Consider the following 21,885-nt stretch of genomic DNA (forward strand, 5'->3'; position numbering starts at 1 on the left):
TGGAAAATAGTGTTGATCTTTTTATATAATGCCATCGCATTTGAAGATGCTGTTTAGATCTACCAATCTGAATCATTATTTGCAAGTATATTTTCTATTGCTTCAGAACTAGTGCCAGGCATTAGGGTCATTAGGGATTATTATTAATGCAGATTATTATTAATGCAAAGCAGTGGGCGTTTACATCCGAGTCTACAATCTGCATCTGGAGCATTCTGATGAGAGGGTCCAAACAGGATAGAAAATAGCCTATTCTAATTCTCACTAATAATGTTTTTTATGTTGATGAAATTGTACGTGGTCCTCAGAGAACAGTTCCAAATAATAATAATATTAATAATAAAAAGTTAATGACCCCTTTAAGAACAGCACAGTCTGAATAAGGGCTATTTTATCATAGCAAGTCAATGTTTGCTATTATTTTGGATGCCTATACCACCCATGACGTGCAGCGTCGGTCACGTGATCATGTGACCGCGGATTGTTGGTGTGACGCGCATGTTAAACTGTCAGAGAGTAGTAGAATCCCTGGACTGTCATCACTGCAGACACATGTGCTTGATGTGCTGGCGGGACTCAGAGGTAGGTTTATGTGATATCAATTTTCTATTATAATATTATTGCATATTTAGTTAAGTTTTGAATGAAGTTGTTTCTGTTCGCATTGGGCTTGCTATTTTGTTCTGTTGAAACGCTATTTTGTTTCTGTTTCTCTGATTTTCTCTGACGCATTAAACCTCTTTTTTTTTCAACACTAATTTATTCCAAGTGTTTAGACTTTCAAGCTGCTACTTATTCATATTCGTCATATTTACTTATTGTTTACATGCATAACACGATATGCAATCAAACATTACGGAGAGTTGGAGGATGATGTGTTCGGCATGTGGAAATTGTGTTCGGCATGTGGCGGATGATAATTGTGTTATAATAGAAATAAATAAAAAAAATTGCTAATTACTTGTCAGCAAATGTTAAATAAATTCCTCTCTAGGTTAGTAAAATGCACACACAATATGTGTGTGTGTGTGTGTGTGTGTGTGTGTGTGTGTATATATATATATATATATATATATATATATATATATATATATATATATATATATATATATATATATATATATATAATAGTCTTATTAAATTCTATTTTCTATTCTATTTTTTCTAATCCTATATATAATAGGCTATTTATGAAGAGAGCTTTTTAAAATAAATACAGTGCATGATATGAATTTCATAATCTTTGCAAGCTTGCTTTACACTCAACTATTACAAAATGATTTGTGCGTTTTAATGTTCCACTAGTCAATAACACGGTTACAGTGAGTACAATCGTGGTTCTAGTTTGATTGTGGGATCTCCAGCGCTGGTGGTGCCAGCATGTACTTGGTTTGCACTGAGGGCTGATGCAATGGTGTGGCCCATCTTTGTCAGGAATTTTTCAGCATGTATCACATCAGATTGCTTCTATGCACTGTAGTGACAGGAACAAACATGAAGAAATGTGTGCTTGTGCACAGAAAGAGGGTTAAAGAGGGTAGGGAGCTGTAGAGCATTCACCCTCCTGCAGAAAACAGACTTTTAGCCTCAGACCTCACTGCCTTTTGATAAATGTTTCTATGAAATATGCATGTGTATTTCTGTGGTTTGGGTTATTAAGAATTATGTTTTTACACGGGATATGGGAATATCTTTAAAATCCTCTGGTCTAAATGTCACTGGTGTGTGAAATGGATTACAGTATGTGTAAGACATGCTTCCTTTTTCTGTGTGTTGGTATTATTAGCATACTGGCTGTTTATTTGTACTTATAAATCATCATTAGTCTGCATGACCATATTTTAGGTCCCTTAATCCTTACCCATATTTAAACTTAACTACCTTAAAAACTATTAATAAGCAGTAAATTTGGAGTTTATTTAGGGAAAACTCTTAATTAATAGTGAATGTGTTCCCTATTGTAAAGTGCCACCGTATTTTTTATAACTGAGTGTATTTTTATTGACATAATAAAAATGTATATACTCTATATATTCAATTATCCATTCATCTATTCAAAATATATTTCTGAAAAATACATAAATGAATTCTATAGATTATTTATATAACGTTAACTGTTTCCAAAAAATATTTAAGTTATGTAAATTATTAATAATAATTTAGATAATATTATTAATAACATACAGTCTTTCTTTTTCAGTGTCAAAGCCTTGTGTATGTATTGTGTCCAGCACACATGGCAAGTTTTTCAGTGTTAAAAAAAATGAAGTTGTTTGAGAGAATGTCCACTTGTGTATGTGACAGAGGGGATTTTATATACTCTTTAAAAACCCTCTAACTGTTTTTTTCAAAGCCAGTATATTGGTCATATCACATGTGTCTTTGTCTGATTGCAGCTGTGTTACACACTCACACACACACACACTAGTTTCAGTTCAAATTCTCGCCTGACTATGTATGCCCCAAAAGACAGAATCAATACTGTGAAAAACACAATGCTCCATTGTTATTGCAATGCAGAAAGCGAGAGGCATGAGTTAACATCTGCTGCTTTCATAAACAGGATAACTTCCCTGATCTGTAATTAAGAGTCCAGTCTGTTCAATAAAGCTATTTTGCAGGTGACCTGGAGTGTGTAGAATATGATTATACTGTATTTTATATATAGTGCCTGTACTAACCACACAGTGTTGCTCAAGCTCAAACTAAGCTGTGTTACTGATCTGACCACTGACTTCACTGTATGTTCCTATGAATAACTTCTGCAAATTGTGTTTTAAACAGCTTTGAGGAAATGATCTGTTTAAGATATTGTGCTTGCATCTGTCTGTATATGTGTGTGTGACTATATTTCTGTGTATTTCTCTTAGTGTTGTATAAACTAGTTAAATCATCTGAACCAACAGCATGTATGTTAGACCCTATGTTAGACCATCTAAGTTCCTAAAAGAGGTATTTTCCAGAAGTCATAGATCCTCTTCTGACTATTATTAATTCCTCATTGTCATTAGGATATGTCCCCAAAACCTTCAAACTGGCTGTTATTAAGCCTCTCATCAAAAAAACACAACTTGACCCCAAAGAACTAGTTGATTATAGACCAATCTCAAATCTCCCTTTTCTGTCCAAGATAGTAGAAAAGGTGGTATCCTCACAGTTATATTCCTTCTTAGAGAAAAATGGTATATGTGAGGATTTCCAGTCAGGATTTAGAACTTATCATAGTACTGAGACTGCTCTCCTTAGAGTTACAAATGACTTGCTCTTATCATCTGTTTATGGTTGTAACTCTCTATTAGTTCTATTGGATCTTAGTGCTGCATTTGACAAAATTGACCACAACATTCTTTTGCATAGACTTGAACACTTTGTTCGCATTAACGGAAGTGCATTAGCATGGTTTAAATCATATTTATATGACCGCCATCAGTTCGTAGCAGTGAATGAAGATTTATCATATCGATCACAAGTGCAGTATGGAGTACCTCAAGGCTCAGTACTAGGGTCGCTACTCTTCACGCTTTATATGTTACCCTTGGGAGATATCATCAGGAAACATGGTGTTAGCTTTCACTGTTATGCTGATGATACTCAGCTCTATATTTCTTCGCGGCCCGGTGAAACACACCAATTTGAAAAACTAATGGAATGCATAGTCGATATAAAAAACTGGATGACGAGTAATTTCTTACTGCTAAATTCTGAAAAACAGAGGTGCTAATTATAGGACCGAAAAACTCTGCATGTAATAACCTAGATTATTGTCTAAGTCTTGATGGCTGCTCTGTCAATTCTTCGTCATCAGTTAGGAACCTAGGTGTGCTATTTGATCCCAATCTTTCCTTAGAAAGCCATGTTTCTAGCATTGGTAAAACTGCATTTTTCCATCTCAAAAATATATCTAAATTACGGCCTATGCTCTCAATGTCAAATGCAGAAATGTTAATCCATGCATTTATGACCTCAAGGTTAGATTATAGTAATGCTTTATTGGGTGGTTGTTCTGCCTGGTTAGTAAACAAACTACAGCTAGTCCAAAATGCAGCAGCAAGAGTTCTTACTAGAACCAGGAAGTATGACCATATTAGCCCGGTCCTGTCAACACTGCACTGGCTCCCTATCAATCATTGTATAGATTTTAAAATATTGCTTATTACTTATAAAGCCCTGAATGGTTTAGCACCTCAGTATTTGAATGAGCTCCTTTTACATTATAATCCTCTACGTCCGCTACATTCTCAAAACTCAGGCAATTTTATAATACCTAGAATATCAAAATCAACTGCGGGCGGCAGATCCTTTTCCTATTTGGCGCCTAAACTCTGGAATAACCTACCTAACATTGTTCGGGAGGCAGACACACTCTTGCAGTTTAAATCAAGATTTAAGACCCATCTCTTTAACCTGGCTTACATATAACATATTAATATGCTTTTAATATCCAAATCCGTTAAAGGAGTTTTAGGCTGCATTAATTAGGTAAACTGGAACCGGAAACACTTCACATAACACCCGATGTACTTGCTACATCACTAGAAGAATGGCAACTACGCTAATATTAGTCTGTTTCTCTATTATTCCAAGGTCACCGTAGCCACCAGATCCAGTCTGTATCCAGATCAGATGGTGGATCAGCACCAAGAAAAGACATCTGCATTCCTGAAAGACAGCGGAGACCAGGACAATTAAAGCCCCAGATACAGATCCCCTGTAAAGACCACCAGGACAAGACCACAATAAACAGATGATTCTTCTGCACAATCTGACTTTGCTGCAGCCTGGAATTGAACTACTGGTTTCGTCTGGTCAGAGGAGAACTGCCCCCCCCCCAACTGAGCCGGGTTTCTCCCAAGGTTTTTTTCTCCATTCTGTCACCGATGGAGTTTCGGTTCCTTGCCGCTGTCGCCTCTGGCTTGCTTAGTTGGGGTCACTTCATCTACAGCGATATCGTTGACTTGATTGCAAATGAATGCACAGACACTATTTAAACTGAACAGAGATGACATCACTGAATTCAATGATGAACTGCCTTTAACTGTCATTTTGCATAACTGACACACCGTTTTCCTAATGAATGTTGTTCAGTGGCTTTGAAGCAATGTATTTTGTTTAAAGCGCCATATAAATAAATGTGATTTGACTTGACTTGACTTGCTGTGTATACTAATTAATCATATCGCTTCAGAAAATAACTGTTTAATAATTTCAAGAAGTGTCAAGCAGACAGGGCCTTCGGTGTGTAATTGTCTGTTTGAGGAAATAATTACAGCTTCTAGACACTAATCTCAGGCTTACAGACAAACCATTCATCCGTTATCATAATAACAGACATTTCAGAGTATGACTGAATATGAAGGGAGACAAGTGTGCAGCAAATACAGTAGGAATGAATGCATCAGTCATACTGAAAACAGATTTTACAACAACAATTTTATATCAGAGTCATCTTATTTAGTGATCCCCATGCCTCTTATGACTTGCAGGACTTTAAAACAACAAGAGCAACATGGAAATGAAATCGTTATCACAACCCAGCCGGATGGACAGAAGTGGTAGCTTTCTTCAGGTAAGATGATCTTTCTGTGAACATTTCTATATCTGCACTTAAAATTGAGCAGGATCCTGACAAATCAAGGGAAGCATTTGAAACTTTGAACATTTTGTTTTCCACTGCGTACATTCACTGGCTGTATATAACTGTGTGTGTGTGTGTGTGTGTGTGTGTGTGTTTGTGTGTGTGTGTGTGTGTGTGTGTGTGTGTGTGTGAGACTGTACCAGGACTTGTTGCCCAAACAGGACAATTCAAGCATCCCATAATAGATGTTTCATTTTTGCAGCATCACTCAACATTAAAAACACAAGAAGTTGTCAGGGTGATTCAGAATATTTAATTGGAGTCAACATATTGCAGTCACCAAAGTGGCATATTGCATAAGTATTGGAAACATTTCTTCTTTTTGAAAGTAGTTTTGTTCAGAATGCCACTAACAGACTGCCAGGCACAGCTCATTTTATGTTATTTATCTAAAAACTGGACAGTTGTTTATACTATGCAGAATCTTTAAATGTATGTAAAATAGAGGCTTAAGTAATCCATATGAAAATAATCCTGCTCCATTTGTGTAGTGGACATAAATGTTACACCAAAGCGTGCACTTTGTTGAAAAGAGATGTGCTATTACTTTTTAAAATGTGGTCCTATTAACTTTTCGCCCGTTAGGACAATTAAATGTGCCCAAAAATCTTTCCGGATAATATAGGTAAATTAAAAAAATTACAAGAAACTTTTTATCTCACAATTCTGACTTTAGTTTTTTCCTCACACTTCAGGGGTTTTTTTTCAGAATGAGATATAAACTCAGAATTGCAAGAAAAAAGTAGCAATTACCTTTTTTAATTTGTTTTACTTTAAAATGTGAGAAAAAACTATTGTGAGATGTAAAAAGAAAGAAAAAAAAAAGATTTGTGATATTTAAACTCACAATTATGAGTTTATAACTTGCAGTTAAAACACTTTTCTTATGTCTGTAATGGAGTTGATTTGCATATCTACTGTCGTCATTGAAGATCACATGTAAATACTTGCATAAAGTAATGCTGTGATGGTTGGGTTGGGTTGGGTTGTGTTGCCATGGTAAATCCCATTTCCTGTTGGGGGAAATAGATTAAGAACACAGGAAAGTGACTAACTTTCTTCCTGCTCATGGATGGATGTCCAGCGAGGCTGAAGCGGTTTCTTTTGTTTTGGTCTCAAATAAGCCTTTTTCTGCTTGTTGTTGTTGTTGTTGTTTTCTTTCAGCTTCCATTTTTCCTTCACTGTTCTCTGCCGGTTTCCTGGCAGTTTCCCTTTTTTTCAGATTCTATATTATCTAAAGGGATATTGCCAAAGTGGATTTAAAAAGACCACTACATTAATTCACCGAGATGTTTTCTGCTGGGACAAGTAAGATTTGACTTTTTCTGTCCATGTGTAGCTTGTCGATGCATTTGCATTGTCACTGGGTGCTTTGGAACAGCAAATGGTTCGTGCTGCGCAGAAAAAAGACAGAGATCCAGACAGAGATCCAGACATGTCTGTGCTCATAGAGTGAGTACACATTAATATACAAATATCAAGAATGCATTAAGACCATCATTGTGCAGTAAGCTAAATAACAGAGCATTTGAATTCAACAATAACTACATTATCTGTACTTTTAATAGATGCATTGCTGTTTATGTACTGTAATATTAAAGAACCTCTGTATGTTTTGTAGTAGAGTCCAGTAGAGGACGCCAGTGTCTAGTCAGTCTTTCTAATGCCTTTTCTTCCTTTAAAGGACATAAAAGACATCTCTATCAAAACAAAGACAACCCACTACACCAATTTTGTTCTCTGTAGGATAGAGGGAGAGATGAGCGCTTTGTGTCTACATTATCCTGCAGATGATGGGGATGGTACGAGTATAAGTGTCTGTGTCTTGGACAAACTGATACACACACACCCCATCTGGCTTCTGCTTACAATCGACCAGCAAGAGGCCACTGGCATCCTACTGCAGCAACCAGCTGGGGTAAAATATGTTAGGGAGCCAACACAAAGACACCAGACAGTTTTTTATTTTATTTTTAAGAAATAGTCTAAGAAATTAAAACGATGGTGAACTGTCCCTTTAAGAACTACTGCATAAGCATTTTTTTCTTTCCTTTCCAGGTGTTTTTAGTGTGGAAATCATCTGTCCTCCAAAAGAAGGTCCTGTCATTCCACATGGATGGTAGCTCAGACTCCACCGTCATTCACATCCCTGTAAAGGAGAGTCAGTACAGTACGTCAGATCCCTTATATCATATTAAGCCATAACTGTTGTTGACAGCTCACATCTAGCTGTATTTACTTCTGTGTTCTATATCACCATCAGCTCAGGATGTTTGCCTGTGAAAGATATGTGGGGTTTACTTTTATTGTGATTTATTGTGTCTATCTTTTTTATTGTTTCTTGATACCAAGCAGCATGTTACTTTCACGTGCATGCAGTGGTGAGGTCAGAGACCACTTGGCAGTGACTCTACACTCATGCACTTTTGATATCATTTTATAAATCTCTGTTTTGAGTCAGAATGGGAAGTTTTCCCCTTTTTTCAAAGGTAGTTATAATCAGTCTTCAGTTACTTTAACCTGAGCAGCTATTTGCAACTGGCTTGGTTTGAAACAGAGGCACCATATTTGCAGCTAAACATCACAATAGTAGCCTGGCAGCATTTCAGGTATTCGGCAGCTCCAAGAAATTCTGCATGTGAAATATCAGACACACCCTAGCGTTTTTGGCCCGGGCACAATCCAGCTGTGAATTTCCTCTGTGCCTTGGAGCTGGATGTGGTCTGAAAGGCACTGAAGGTTTGTGAGCACTTTCCCTGCCAAGTTCAGAATCAGTTCAGAAATTTCCCAAAACATGTTCGGAAAATTCCCAAAAAATGAAGAATCTAGAGCAACACTCAGTGCCCCTGTGTTATTATGATGGATGAAATTGTGAAATTTGCTTGGAGATTATAAATTCTTATTGTATTGCTCTTTTTTTCCTAGCATTTTCTCTACAGGGCTCAGGAATCAGTTTTGCTGACCTCTTTCGTCTTGTGGCCTTTTATTGTATCAGCAGGTAACACTTTTGTAATGACTGATAATTTAATTATTTAACTTGTCAATTATTAGACTGCTAAGACAAGACTGTTAAGACAAGCATCATTATTGCTATTGCTAATACATATAACTAGGAAGATGAACAAATCCCTAACTCTAAGCACTGTGGGTTTACGCATAACACTCAACCGCTCCCATGTTCACGTTTGTAACATATACAAACAATCCACTATGAACAATTTGATCATCTTTGGAATGGATGAAATCTTTTATTGCTATCTTGCCATCCTTACCTTCTCTGCGGTGTTCAAGTGTGCTAAATGAGTAAAGAAACTATGAATGATTGTGAAGAAATTAAACCAACGCTCATTTAACACAATGATATCCATCACCTTATCAGCAACAGGATAATATATGGCCCTAAGTAAAAATGATTGATTTGATATCATCCATAAATCAGTTCTCCATATGATGCTTGTTTTTTTCAAGACTAAATGTGATGTATAATTTGACCTGTCACCATTAATGTAGGAAAACAGTGAATCTCCTCACTTTTCATCCTCTTTTTTTACCCTCTTTCACGCCCTATTTGTCTGTCTGACTCTATTTGTTTCATATTAGAGACATTCTGCCGTTTACCCTGAAGCTTCCTGAGGTCATCCACTCAGCTGAGACCCTGTCAGATCTAGATGAAGTGGCTCAGCAAGGAGCAGGTACTGACCTAACTAGTCTAATCCACTTAGAATAATAATAAATATTTAATTTAATATAGACACAATTATATGTGTGTGTGTGTGTGTGTGTGTGTGTGTATATATATATATATATATATATATATATATATATATATATATATATATATATATATACATATATATAATACATTAATTCCTGTTTGGCACCATGGTTTTCTATTTTTATGCTCTATCTATATGAATCTAAAATATTATATCTGCGCAGTAATGTAGATATCTGTGATTATGTGTATAAATAGCAGTGGTCCAGCGTCCATTCGAATTCAGAGGTCAATCACTATCTCTGATTTTGGAGCCAAGTAGAATTGGGAACAAGAAAAAAATCTTAAGTATTATCAGAAATGTAAAATGGCCCTTTCATACGATACAAATTATCAATATCAAATTTGCTTCGTTTTATTAAAAAAAAAAATAACAATAGTTTTTAGGATTAGAACCCTGGTCCCCATGCACACTAAATGAAAACAGCAGTAGCACAAACAGATTAACACTTCTGACATTTGTTAAAATTTCTGTCTTTTTTTTCCTTCTTGCTTATGTCTCTGACCTAGGGCACCAAGTGAGTCAGGTCTGCCACTGGTGCACTCTTAAAACAGCAGGGGTGATGTGATGTTAAGTGTGTCAGGAAACCAGAGCTTTTATCAGTATACTCAAGCATGTTGCATGCACAAGTAATAATTAGTAATGCAATATTTTTGTATGTTCTTACATGCTTCAGACTATCTTGAACAAGTGTCAAACATTCTTTGTCACATAATGAAGAAATATTCCAATGTTCATAGAGAAGAAGGAACCTTTGCTGTGACTGTCTTGTGAGTAACTATGTGTTTGAATCTCTCCATCCACCACAGCTGTGAATACGCTGGCCTACTATTCAGTTCCATGTTATTACTAGTCCAGCTGACATTCCAGATAATGTGTGAGACTATGTGAGCTAATCAGAGCATAGAGGTCACTGAGGGAAAGAGTGTGTGTGTGTGTGTGTTTGTAGCAACATGTGTCTTCCTTTGTTTCCTTAACATTGATAGTTCCATTCTCCTTAGTTAAAGACAGCATTTTGAGAAGTTAGCAATAGGCTAAAACAACAACAACAACAAAAACACTTGTACCACCATAGCAACACCCATCCAAAACACCCTATATATATGTACACTAAAGTTGCCACAGAAAAACTATAACTTTGAGTCATTAATTTAAGAATATAATATCTATTCTTAATAGAAACTGGTAACATAAGTAGAAACCATACTGAAATGAGTGGGGAGAGAGACAGAAAGCATGGGGAGGAGAAAGAGGAGGGCTTTGGTGTGGTCTGTGAAATCAACCTCCCCATACACACTGTCTGTTTGGATAAATGACTCAGTTTTTGGCCGGCTCTTTGTTGGGAGTGTTTGAATGGCGTTTGTGAATCAGGTTTCTGAAATGCACGACTAAGCTTGCTTAATTTCTCCAAGAACTTCAGTGGGCCTGAGAACAACAGAAGAGAACAGACGCTTTTGCCTGGCTGTAACTAGGTATAGCCACACACACTCAAATTCACATGTGTGCTGACACTGTGTGGTGGTCTATGGTAGGAAGCAGGAGTGGGTGTGTTTGTTGCTTTTGTGGTTGTGTCGGTATGAAGTTTGTACTTGTGAGTTGTTAACCATTAATCAGATTCTCTCTTTTATTCCAGCATTCTGGGAATCTTCTTTCAACAAACAACAAGGGACAATCTTTGCCCAAGAAAGGTCTCCGGTTCAGGACAACTGCTATGATGTCTTACAGATAAAGGATCAAACCTCCACACCAAATGGGAAGCTAAATGTCCCACTACCACTGACTAACACCTGCCCTAATACCTCAGAGGTTGTAAGAAGTTGCTTCAGCAGTGCTTTGTCTTTTATCAACCCTGTCTTTCTCAAGACACAGCAAGATGTCACAGGAAATTCAGAAACAGTGATCTCAAAGGACCCAACAGCAGAAAACGGAAAATCTCGTCCCCCTCCTCCACCAAGACCACCTCCTCCTCGTATTTTAGTTCATAGTCCTACTGCATCCCCAGGTCCGAGGACTATGCCTTTGAGTGCTGGCATTACCAGAATGAGTCAGAGACGCAATCCTCTACCACGACAAGCACCAGACATTGACAGCTACCGCTGCTCTATTGCGTTAGATGACGAGACCATCTCTAGAGCCCTTTCTCAAGCCAATCGGAACCATACAACGCCTTTTAACCCGACCAGCAGCACCATCCTGCAGCAATGGACTGGACCCGAAGAGAAAGGGCGAAGCTCAAGTGGTCAAAGCTTGTCCACTTCCTCATTGGATTCTTTGGATTCTCCTCCTCATCCTCTCCCTATGGGACTATCCCAAAGTGTTGGCAAAGGCCTCTCCACGGATGACAGCAGTGATGAATATGACGACGAAGAGGACAACTACGGTGTGGGACTTGAACGGGATCTGCATCTTCGCCTTCGTGCTTCCCGCATGTCAAAGAAACTCCTGACAGTCGAACTAGTGGGGGCTCAACCGAGGTCTCTTGTTATCCCACGAGCACTAAAGGGACACTTTCGTAAGGTCCAAGGTGTTTTCAGTGTGCTGGCTACACCTGAAAAACGCATCTTGCTCCGGATTATTGAGTTGTCTCAAGACAAAACTTCCTACTTTGGGTGCCTGGTGCAGGACTATGTGAGCTTTGTGCAGGAGAATAAAAACTGCCCCTCGTCCAGCCAGGATCTTCTGCAGACCATCCGGCAGTTCATGACCCAGATGAAAGCTTACCTCAAACAGAGCTCAGAAATGGACCCACCTATAGAGTCGTGCATACCTGAGGATCTGATAGGTGAGTAGATTTCAGTACTACTCTTTTTAGAGCCATGTTGAACCAGAGTCATTTTAAAAGCACTTTTCTGTGAGATCAACCTATGAACGGCTTGCTTTGAGGGAAATCTAATCCTGTTCCTGGTGGGTCACTTTCCTGCAGAGTTTAGCTCCAACACATATGCCTGGAATTTCAAGTAATCTTAAAGACCTTAATCAGGCTGGTTTAGGTCTGTTTAATTAGGGACAGAGCTAAACTCTGCTGGTGACTTTCCAGGAGAAAGAATGGGCTTACTTAAGCCCCTTTCACACTGCGATTCCGGCAAATACACGGGTAAAGTGTTCCGGCAATTGTTCCCAGGTTGCTAGATTTTGCACTCTCACACTGCCAGTGATTGCTTTCACACACAACCCTTAAAGGTCCCGTAACGACACGTGACGCATGACATCAGCGCGTGATGTGTAATGTTCGAGTTGAAAACGTTAGGCACGTTATACTTTCACTGAAGCTGGCAAACGATGTCGTTGTCAGCGCGGGAAGTGAGGAACAAACTGATCTCTGCTTCATTACAGTTTGCACATATTTTTTTGTCGCGAAAGTTGATCTTCCTTCAAAACAGCCGGTAAAAGAGTCGCGTGATAACGTGCATCATCACTACGACACGGCATTACATCTGGCTTTTGTTCACAAAGCGCTCATCCTGGGATTGAACCCGGCAATGTTACTAGGTCCCCGACCCGGGTTCAATGCCGGAATCAATCTTGGGATGTGTTTGCTTTCACACAAAAGGCGACCCGGCAATGTTCCGGCAATTTGCTGGGTATGACGTGCAGTGTAAAAGGGGCTTTATAGTTAAGGTCCTGTGCCCGGTTGCATGAAACTCCTTAAGTGAGGGTTTGCAATACAAAAGAACCATTCCATAATCAGTCCTTTATGGGAAGTCTGAATGGCTCATGGATAAATTATAACACCTTTTTATATTGTATGTGTTGTCATGATTTACTTTTGATAAAAACAAAGGTTTATTATTATACTGTATTCGTTTTTTCATTTCATTTACTGTATAACGTTACCCTTTAAATTGGCTTATTTAAAGCACAACCACAGCAGCAGCAGTAGCAGCAGTATGGTGTAACATTTATTTAAAACACATGTATTTTGTATTTGCTACCTGTACTCTTTCCTTTCATTCTTTTCGTGTCTTTGGAAAACTTGTCTCGGATGTTTCTCTACGTCATTTTTGCCTAACTCTGGGTCGTCAACATGCAATTTCTTTCTAGGAATTAAATGCTTTCTCTGAATCTTTAAAGTTTCTCTGCGAGCGATCGTACAGGTGCAGATATATTTGTGCCAGCTCAGTTATTCGACACTCAAGTGTATTCAGGAGATGTTGCTCTACTGTACCACCTCTGCAAAATGAGGAACGAACAGGGGGGAAAAAATTACACTTCAAAGAAGATGGTGTTTCAGAACACACCCACCGACTGTGTAACTGCCACGTACCAATGAAAACTCAAAGGTGTTTAGGAACCAAAGAGAACTCCCCCAGAAAGCTCACTTTGGTGAGCTGTTTCGAACTGCTGAAACCAACTCAAAAAAACTTTGTTTCAGCCTTATTTTATTAGAAATTACACCATATCAGTTCGTTCTTCGATTTCGTTTGAAGTATACTGGGGCCTTAATTGTGTTGTGCTGATTGGGTGGGTAGGTTTGATCCACTGTTCATTTTACAAGTATCTGGAAACTATTAGTTGTTGCATTTTGAAATGTTATCTTCTGTGTCTCCCAGATGTAACCTTAGCTTGCCTTTTTGTTTCCTAGTCTGTGCAAACTCATTGACATACATAAATTCATGGGGCCCTATTTTAACTATCTAAGTGCATGGTCTAAAGCGCACAGAGTAGATGCATTCAGGGCATGTCTGAATCCACTTTTGCTAGTTTAACTAAGGAGACATGTAGGGATGTTTATATTCATGTAGCCTACACAATAATAATTTTTTACATTTGAATCTTTTATTGTTTCATATTTAAAAATGTTTGTGTGCTGCTGCGCACCCCTCTGCATAATAAGCAAAGTCATCATGCATTATGGACCCGCCAAGGGGTGCATTTTCTTCTAATGTGCTCTTTAAATAACAAACAAATATTGCCCCATTGACTTTAGACTTTAGACCAGGTTTGAGTTGGTCTATGGTGCAGTCTATTTTCAGTTCCTCAAAATAACAACGCGCCAACAATGCGCCTTTTATAGACCAGCACGCCCATGAGCGCACAAATGGGCGAAAATGCATTTGCGATTTAAACAACACATCTCAGGGCGGGAAAATGAAAACTGTGTAGGGATGAAACTAGCAAAAACACTTGCCCTGCGCCTTGCCCTACATATTGCCAGGTGTATGATAATTACTTTGACTTACCTGAAAGTTCAATAGTATATTATGTATAGTCATAAAAAGAGGAGCTATGTTTTGATATGCAATTAAGCCACTGTTATACAGTATACTGACATTTGAAAAATATTTTGTTTTAAATGTGAGTTTAGTCACCTGCTTTTGTTATACATTGGTAATGCAGGCAAAAGGTTGTTGATAGTGTGGTGGGAATAGCCACAATAGGAAACAAGAGCAACTGAGCAGTGAAAAGCAAGCACTATATCTGAAATACCTTTCGAGTTCAGCTTTCGTCTCTGCAGTTGCATTAAAAAGTGTATGAGGTTACAGTGCAAGGCTAACAATATCATATTAACTAGTCTGATTTGCATAAAAATGACAGTCCCAGACTAGACTGCTATGGAAATAGCTGAAATTAGGTGCACATTTCACAATTCACACAAAGTAGCAGTCAATTTAATAGCAGAATATTGATTTAGTGCATTGTAAGACAAATATGCTATAATCCTGTTTTATAGTTCCTAATATATTAAGGATGTTAAAAAAAATTGTAAATCAGTTTAAAAAAAAGTTTTGTTTAGTGTTTTAGGACCAATAAAGAGAGCTTGAAGGCAGACATTTCATGAATACTTTAATCATACCAAAAATAATTCTTGCATATCAAACCTAATGCAAGTAAGAACGTGTTCAAAGAGTATAAATTCTTCATAAGTGGAGCACTTAAAATTCAGCAGTTATCCCAGCAATAAGTTGTTGGTTTAGCTTAAAGAAATGCTTTCCACATTAATGGTTAATGTTTTCCAAAGGGCAGACTTTTCTTTGTTTGTTTAACTGTCATGTCATTACCTTTGAAGCTGTGTTGTGATACCATGGTTTCACAACAGTACATAAGGAACATAACTATAAATACAAATGAAAAAGGATTCCTTAAAAATAGGTTCCTTAATTCATACACTTTTGTATCTTTCAAATGTTTAGCATGCCACCTTGAAGAACAAAGCCTTTATATGCACTCTTAAGCATTTTGGGTGGTTTTGTTTTTTACTGGTGCAGATATTTGTGCTGTTCCTCACTTTGGATAAAAGTGTCAGTTTGTATTATTCATCATAACTGTTCATTGGGTTTCTGGCACAACAAAGATATACAACTGCATTAAAGTTGATGTGAGATGGCAATCAATGTAAAGTGCTCTGGCTGTTGAAAATGCACCACAAATGCAATGATTGACAAGGTTGAGGTTTAAAGGATTAGTTCACCCAAAAAAAAGGAAAATTCTGTCATAATTTGTTGCTTATGCTTGTGATGCTCCAAACTTGTATCACTGATCTTCTGCTCTTTTCCATACAATTAAAATGAATAAAGTAATTAAATGTTTTATATATTTTTCTTTTTAGTTTGTTTTTATTTTATTTTTATTTTATTTTTTTGGTGCTCGCGTGCGAGCAAATAGGAAGCCTAATTCTGATACATGCAATGGCTATCCATTATGACATGTAGGAAATTTTATATTCATGTAGCCTACACAATAATAATTTATTACATTTTAATCTTTTATTGTTTCATATTTAAAAATGTTTGTGTTCTGCTGCGCATCCCTCTGCATAATAAGCAAAGTCAATGTGCATTATGGACCCGCCAAGGGGCGCATTTTCTTCTAATGTGCTCTTTAAATAACAAACAAATATTGCGCCATAGACTTTAGACCAGGTTTGAGTTGGTCTATGGCACAGTCTATTTTCAGTTCCTCAAAATAACACACGCCAACAATGCGCCTTTTTTTAGACCACCACACCCAAGAGCGCAAAAATGGGCGAAAATGCATTTGCAATTTAAACAACACATCTCAGGACGGGAAAATGAAAACTGTGTCTCTTCAAATCTCCGTCACTTTCACAGATCCAGTGTTGGAGAAAGCCATGCATAAGTGTGTGCTGAAACCTCTGTACGGCTGCTTGCAGTCGGTGTTGCGTGACTTCCAGGAGGCCGGTGGAGTGTGGCAGAGGCTGCGGGAGAATCTGGCCCTGGCCAAGGCCAAACATCCTCACGAGCTGGGTGTGAATGGAACCCGGCCACCAGACGCCCACGCCATCCACAGGATCCACCGAAAACTCCGAGCCATGTGCCAGATGTACTCACCTGAGAGGAAGATTATGGTGCTGTTAAAAGTCTGCAAACTCATCTACAACATTATGCAAGACCATGAAGGTGTGTACACGTGGAGTTATATCTTGAGGGTTTATTTAAAGGCTTTATATGTGATTTATGTTTTAGGTGTGTATGAGATCAGTAATTGAAAGACAATCTAGTGGAAGGTACTTGCTGGAATGGATAATTAATCAATGTTTCCTCTGTGTGCGTCAGTGCGGATGTTTGGAGCAGATGATTTCCTACCCATGTTGACATATGTGTTGGTCCAGTGTGACATGCCTCAGCTGGACACTGAGATCCTGTATATGATGGAGCTGATAGATCCCACATTACTGCATGGAGAAGGTGTGTTAACATGTTCTCATACTTATGTGATAATGATACATAAGCAGGAATTATTTAAGAAAAATGCAAAAAATTAAATGATTCACTGTATCAAGAGGAAAAATTGAAGAGCTTCAAAACTAAAACAGGATTAGTTTCACCTTTCCAACATTTAATGTGAATTATCTTTCATTGTTCATAATGACAGAGTAATGTTAACAAAGTTAATAACTGTGCAGTATTCTAGTATCCAAACTGTGCGAGGAGTTTCAGAATGGACAAGCATTTTCCATGTGTGACGAAGTTCTGTTCCCCACAGAGTAATTTCCTCCTGGGTGTGTCTCTTATACTCAGTGAGCTCATTGTGGCAGTACACACACAGTCAGGTCACAAATCTAATGTGACAGATAGGATGATCCTCATTATAGTGCTGATTTCCCCTTTTGTGTCACTTTAAAAATTCCAGTACTTCCAGTCTGTTCAGTAAATAATGCATGTTTTGAAAACCTAGTGAACTGCATTGCTGTCTGGTGTTACCTATAGAGGGCAACAGTCGGGTTCTGGACGTAAAAATGCCATTCATTTTCTCCATAGAGAAATTAACTGATAAAACTTTTTAAAAAGACCTGTTAAGAGCTCAGAGATTGTTAATTGATTTCATATACTTTTGTTGAACCCAATTATTTGTGTTAATTCAACTGACTTTTAAAATTATTGCTTAATAGCAGAATTTGTGATGAAAAACTATACCTAAGATTCTGTAGAGACAATTTCACCAGAGTTCTTTAACTCCGCCTACTCCCATAAAAATACAACAAAATACAACCAACACATTTAAATGCTTTTATATTTCTCAGTTGTTTGAATGTTAACAAAAGATTTATATTTCAAATAAATACAGTTCTCCCTGCAGATATCACAGTAAAAAAAAAAAATTAAGCAGTACAACTGTTTTCAACATTGACAATAAGAACAAATGTTTCTTGAGCAGCAAATCTGCAGACGGGAAAAATTCAGTTTAAAAATACATGAAATTGGAAAATTACAATTGTAATAATAGTTCACAATATTAATGTTTTTACTGTATTTTTATCAAAGAAATGCATCCTTGGTAGCTTATTTTTAAAAACATTTAAAAAATAATAATAATCTTACCGACAAAAAACTTTGAATGGTAGTGTATGTTTTTCCAAGCAGATTTTTTATAGCAATATTTTATGGAACTAAACAAGTTTTTATTTAGGTTTTGGATGGTTCCCTGGGTGTTTGAACTGTTTATTAAGGTGCTCTTTTTCTCTTGATCCTGTACAGGAGGATATTACCTCACCAGTGCATACGGAGCAATGTCACTGATTAAGAATTTCCAGGAAGAGCAGGCATCACGAATACTGAGCTCTACAACACGCGACACACTCCACCAGTGGCACCGGCGTCGCACACTACAGAGAAACCTGCCCTCAGTGGACGACTTCCAGGTAAAATCCTGACCTCCAAACAGGCTCCAGTCAGCTTTTGAATAGTTTCAGACTGTATTTTATTGATATGGACTATTTTCATCCATACAGTTTCTTGAGTGGTAAAACAAAACTCACTATAATTTCTGTCTGTCTGTTTGTTTGTTGGTGTGAAGAACTACATGCGAGTGGCTCTGCAGAAGGCAGATAGCGGCTGCACGGCTAAAACCCTCCAGGTGCAGCCCAATGCCACGACGGAAGAGGTGTGCTGCCTTTGTGCGCTCAAATTCCACGTGTCTGATCCAGAAAACTACGGCCTCTTTCTCTACACAGATGACAGCAGCCAGCAGTTGGCCGCAGACACACACCCACAGTGGATAAAGGCAGAGATACATAGTCGACCGAACCGTCAACACTTTTACTTTGTCTACAAGTCGATACCCAACATGAACTGTTCGACTCCTTCGTCTTGAGTGCTGGACATTTCCTGAACACTCAGTAACTGGAAAATGTTTAATGAAGGTGTGACTTTAAGGAATGTGTATAAAGATAGTAAAATGTAAAAGTCTCATGTACTCAGTGGCTCAAGAAAAAATGATGTAATTGCCCCTTTACATGAATAGAAACATTCCACTGAATGACTGCAGTCAATCTGAGTAAAAATTAGAATTCACAATGGTTCTTTTCTTATTTTTATAATTACCGTATTTTTCTGACTATAAGTCGCACCTGAGTATAAGTCCCATCAGTCCAAATATACGTCATGATGAGGAAAAAAACATATATAAGTCGCATTTATTTAGAACCAAGAGAAAACATAACCATCTTCAGCCACGAGAGGGCGCTCTATGCTGCTCAGTGTAGACTACAGGAAAATGAGCAGCATAGAGCGCCCTCTCGTGGCTGTAGACGGTTATGATTTCTATTGGTACATTTATCTTGGTTCATTTCACTCGGTTCATTTCACTCGGTTCATGTCAAATTAATTTTGATAAATAAGTCACACCTGACTATAAGTCGCAAGACCAGCCAAACTATGAAAAAAAGTGCGACTTATAGTCCGGAAAATACGGTATTTACCTATCTTTCCCATTAAAGGGGTCCAAATGATGTTATTTATTGGGTATCAGAATTTTTGGAAATATTGTTTGTTAGTTGTTGTATTTGTATTTTTTTTAATGTGGGAGAATTAAGTAGCAACAGGCTTTCATGCGAAATTCCGAAGACTGCTAAATTTTATTTTGGTTTGAATAATGACAAATATTCTTAGTTTCACAGATTCAAATTGTAACGTTAATTCGTAATTGTATGATAATATAAATACAGTTGTTCATATTACAAATCTGAAAATATATATTTTTATATACGAATTGTGAGACCGAAGTGTGCTATATTTTTAGAAAATCACCTATGCATATTACATTATGTAAAATAATGTTTATTCACATTAAGTTTTAATTTGAATAGAAATGTTTACTATAAAGGGCATTTATTGGGTATTGTAAGTTACATGGTATTGAACATGTCAGTATATATATTCTTTCCTTTGATTCAATATGAATTCAATGTAGCATATTTCCCCAAAAAAGCCAGGACTGCAATGAAAGCCATATTATGCCACTTTTCTGCATGTACAGAGGTGTCAGGCATTCTCTAGTTAACCTATAGAGTTCTGTATAGAATCTTTAAGCTATTTTTGCATTCAGTCGAGTGTGTGTTGAAGTATGCATCAGAAAATTGTCTCCTCTGCCATCAAGAGACTCAATCAACACATCAGTGTGAAAATTCTTTGAAGGAAGACGCTTTCATACTGTGAGCTTCAGAAGAGATGATGCTTGATCACGTGGTTGCTTTTTCTTTAGCACAATAGAGATGTGTCAGTGTGACCTTGCACACTGTTCAGTTGGCTACAGAAGCTTTTTTCCTCACTTTGTTCTTCTGAAATAAGAACACTTTGCTGTTTATACTTCAGCCAATGTCTAAATGTGCTACACTGTAAATGTTATATATTTTTTGTACCATAACATGTACAATGTACAGAGAATGTTTCCAGAACACTGAACTTGTGCATGTTTTATTCCCTTTGTGATTATTTTCACTGCAGGAAATAAAATCTTTATTCTTTTTATTAACTCAAACAGTTTAATGTTTTTTAAGTTAGACTGTAAAACTGTTTTGTTGAGCAACCTAAAATATACTTCATACAGGTATTATTATTATTCGTTTTTTGTAAAATATTAGTAAATATTAGTATTTTAAATAATTATATTATTCATTTTATTTGCATCTTTTTTTATATTTCAAAAATTCTTAAACATTATTTTCCATAAATAAATCAACTATACTACATTACACCACAAATTGTATTAATATAAGCATTTTAAATATTTATATAATTTATTTGTTTGTTTTTAATATATTTAATAGTTATTTAAATGAATATTAGGTAAATTATTTGAATTTTGCTATTGATAGGTAAAATAGAAACTTTAAATTTCATTATTTTAATTAATTATTAATTAATTATTAAATATTAGTTAAAAAAAAGTCTTGAGTGTTATTTAACAAGAATGAATCAACCAGACTACATTACGTTATACCAAAAGTTATTAATTTAGCATTTTAAATAAATCAATTCATTATTAAATTATTTTTTCATTTAGTGATTATATTAATATTGCAATATATTTGGTAAATTATATTAATATTGCTATGTAGAAGGTAAAGGTTGTTAAAGATAAGGGCAGGCAGAAATGGCAAACAACTGCTGTTTTCCCTTTTTACAGTACAGTCAGCGCCCTGCGTCTCTCTCCCGTCAGTGTCTCGTCCGGAGAGGAGGACAAGACGCCTGACAGCATCTGGATGCAGCATCTGCGCTGACTGCGTGCCCGTCACCATGGTGACAGTGCAGCATCAGCACCTCCGCTGTCATCCATAAAACCTTCATTTTAGCCGGATCTTATTTAGCGGGGTCAAGTTGGTTTTGTTTTCGATATTCGTGACACATTCAGCGGTAAACTCCAATAACTCCAAAACGAATTGCCCTAAAAAAATCTAAGCAGTGTGACCGCCAAAAGGGCAAAGCTGATCATGTTTCACATCCTTCTTTTTCTATATTTTCCCTCGATATAATAAGCACGGCCCCGTGCAAGCCGTGGCAATGTGCAAAAAGCCGGGAGAGAACGCTCTCAGCAGAGCCTTCAGTTAGGGACCGTGGGGAAAGTGCAAACTTTCTTCGTTTTTTGCTATAGCTCAGTAGGTGTTTTTGTAATAGCTTTTTAGATAAAGAGCATATAGACATGAAACCAGTGTCAATCAATAGTGGGGGACAGTGGACATTTTTAACAACCTTTCTTTTTAACACTACTGGTAGAAAAGGGAATTGCATGTCCAAA

General features: G+C 37.2%; 1 protein-coding gene across 3 annotated transcripts; it reads left to right on the top strand.

The window, feature by feature from the left end:
- Nucleotides 1-127: 127 nt before the first annotated feature.
- On the top strand, nucleotides 128-20,628 carry LOC128015339 (ras and Rab interactor 2). Of its 3 annotated transcripts, XM_052599083.1 has the most exons (12): nucleotides 128-582; nucleotides 5,484-5,566; nucleotides 6,975-7,087; nucleotides 7,382-7,553; nucleotides 7,694-7,805; nucleotides 8,561-8,633; nucleotides 9,236-9,327; nucleotides 11,045-12,193; nucleotides 16,461-16,769; nucleotides 16,926-17,057; nucleotides 18,348-18,511; nucleotides 18,667-20,628. In XM_052599083.1, the coding sequence occupies exons 2-12, from the start codon at nucleotides 5,507-5,509 to the stop codon at nucleotides 18,961-18,963; spliced, it is 2,673 nt and encodes an 890-aa protein (XP_052455043.1). In that variant the 5' UTR covers nucleotides 128-582; nucleotides 5,484-5,506; the 3' UTR covers nucleotides 18,964-20,628. The 3 variants fall into 3 exon arrangements, with proteins under 3 accessions (XP_052455043.1, XP_052455045.1, XP_052455044.1); XM_052599085.1 differs by lacking the exon at nucleotides 128-582 and having other exon boundaries at nucleotides 5,531-5,566; nucleotides 7,320-7,553; XM_052599084.1 differs by lacking the exons at nucleotides 128-582; nucleotides 5,484-5,566 and having other exon boundaries at nucleotides 6,704-7,087; nucleotides 7,320-7,553.
- Nucleotides 20,629-21,885: the final 1,257 nt, after the last annotated feature.

This window comes from Carassius gibelio, chromosome A6, assembly GCF_023724105.1.
Source record: "Carassius gibelio isolate Cgi1373 ecotype wild population from Czech Republic chromosome A6, carGib1.2-hapl.c, whole genome shotgun sequence".
Classification (NCBI taxonomy): Eukaryota; Metazoa; Chordata; class Actinopteri; order Cypriniformes; family Cyprinidae; genus Carassius; species Carassius gibelio.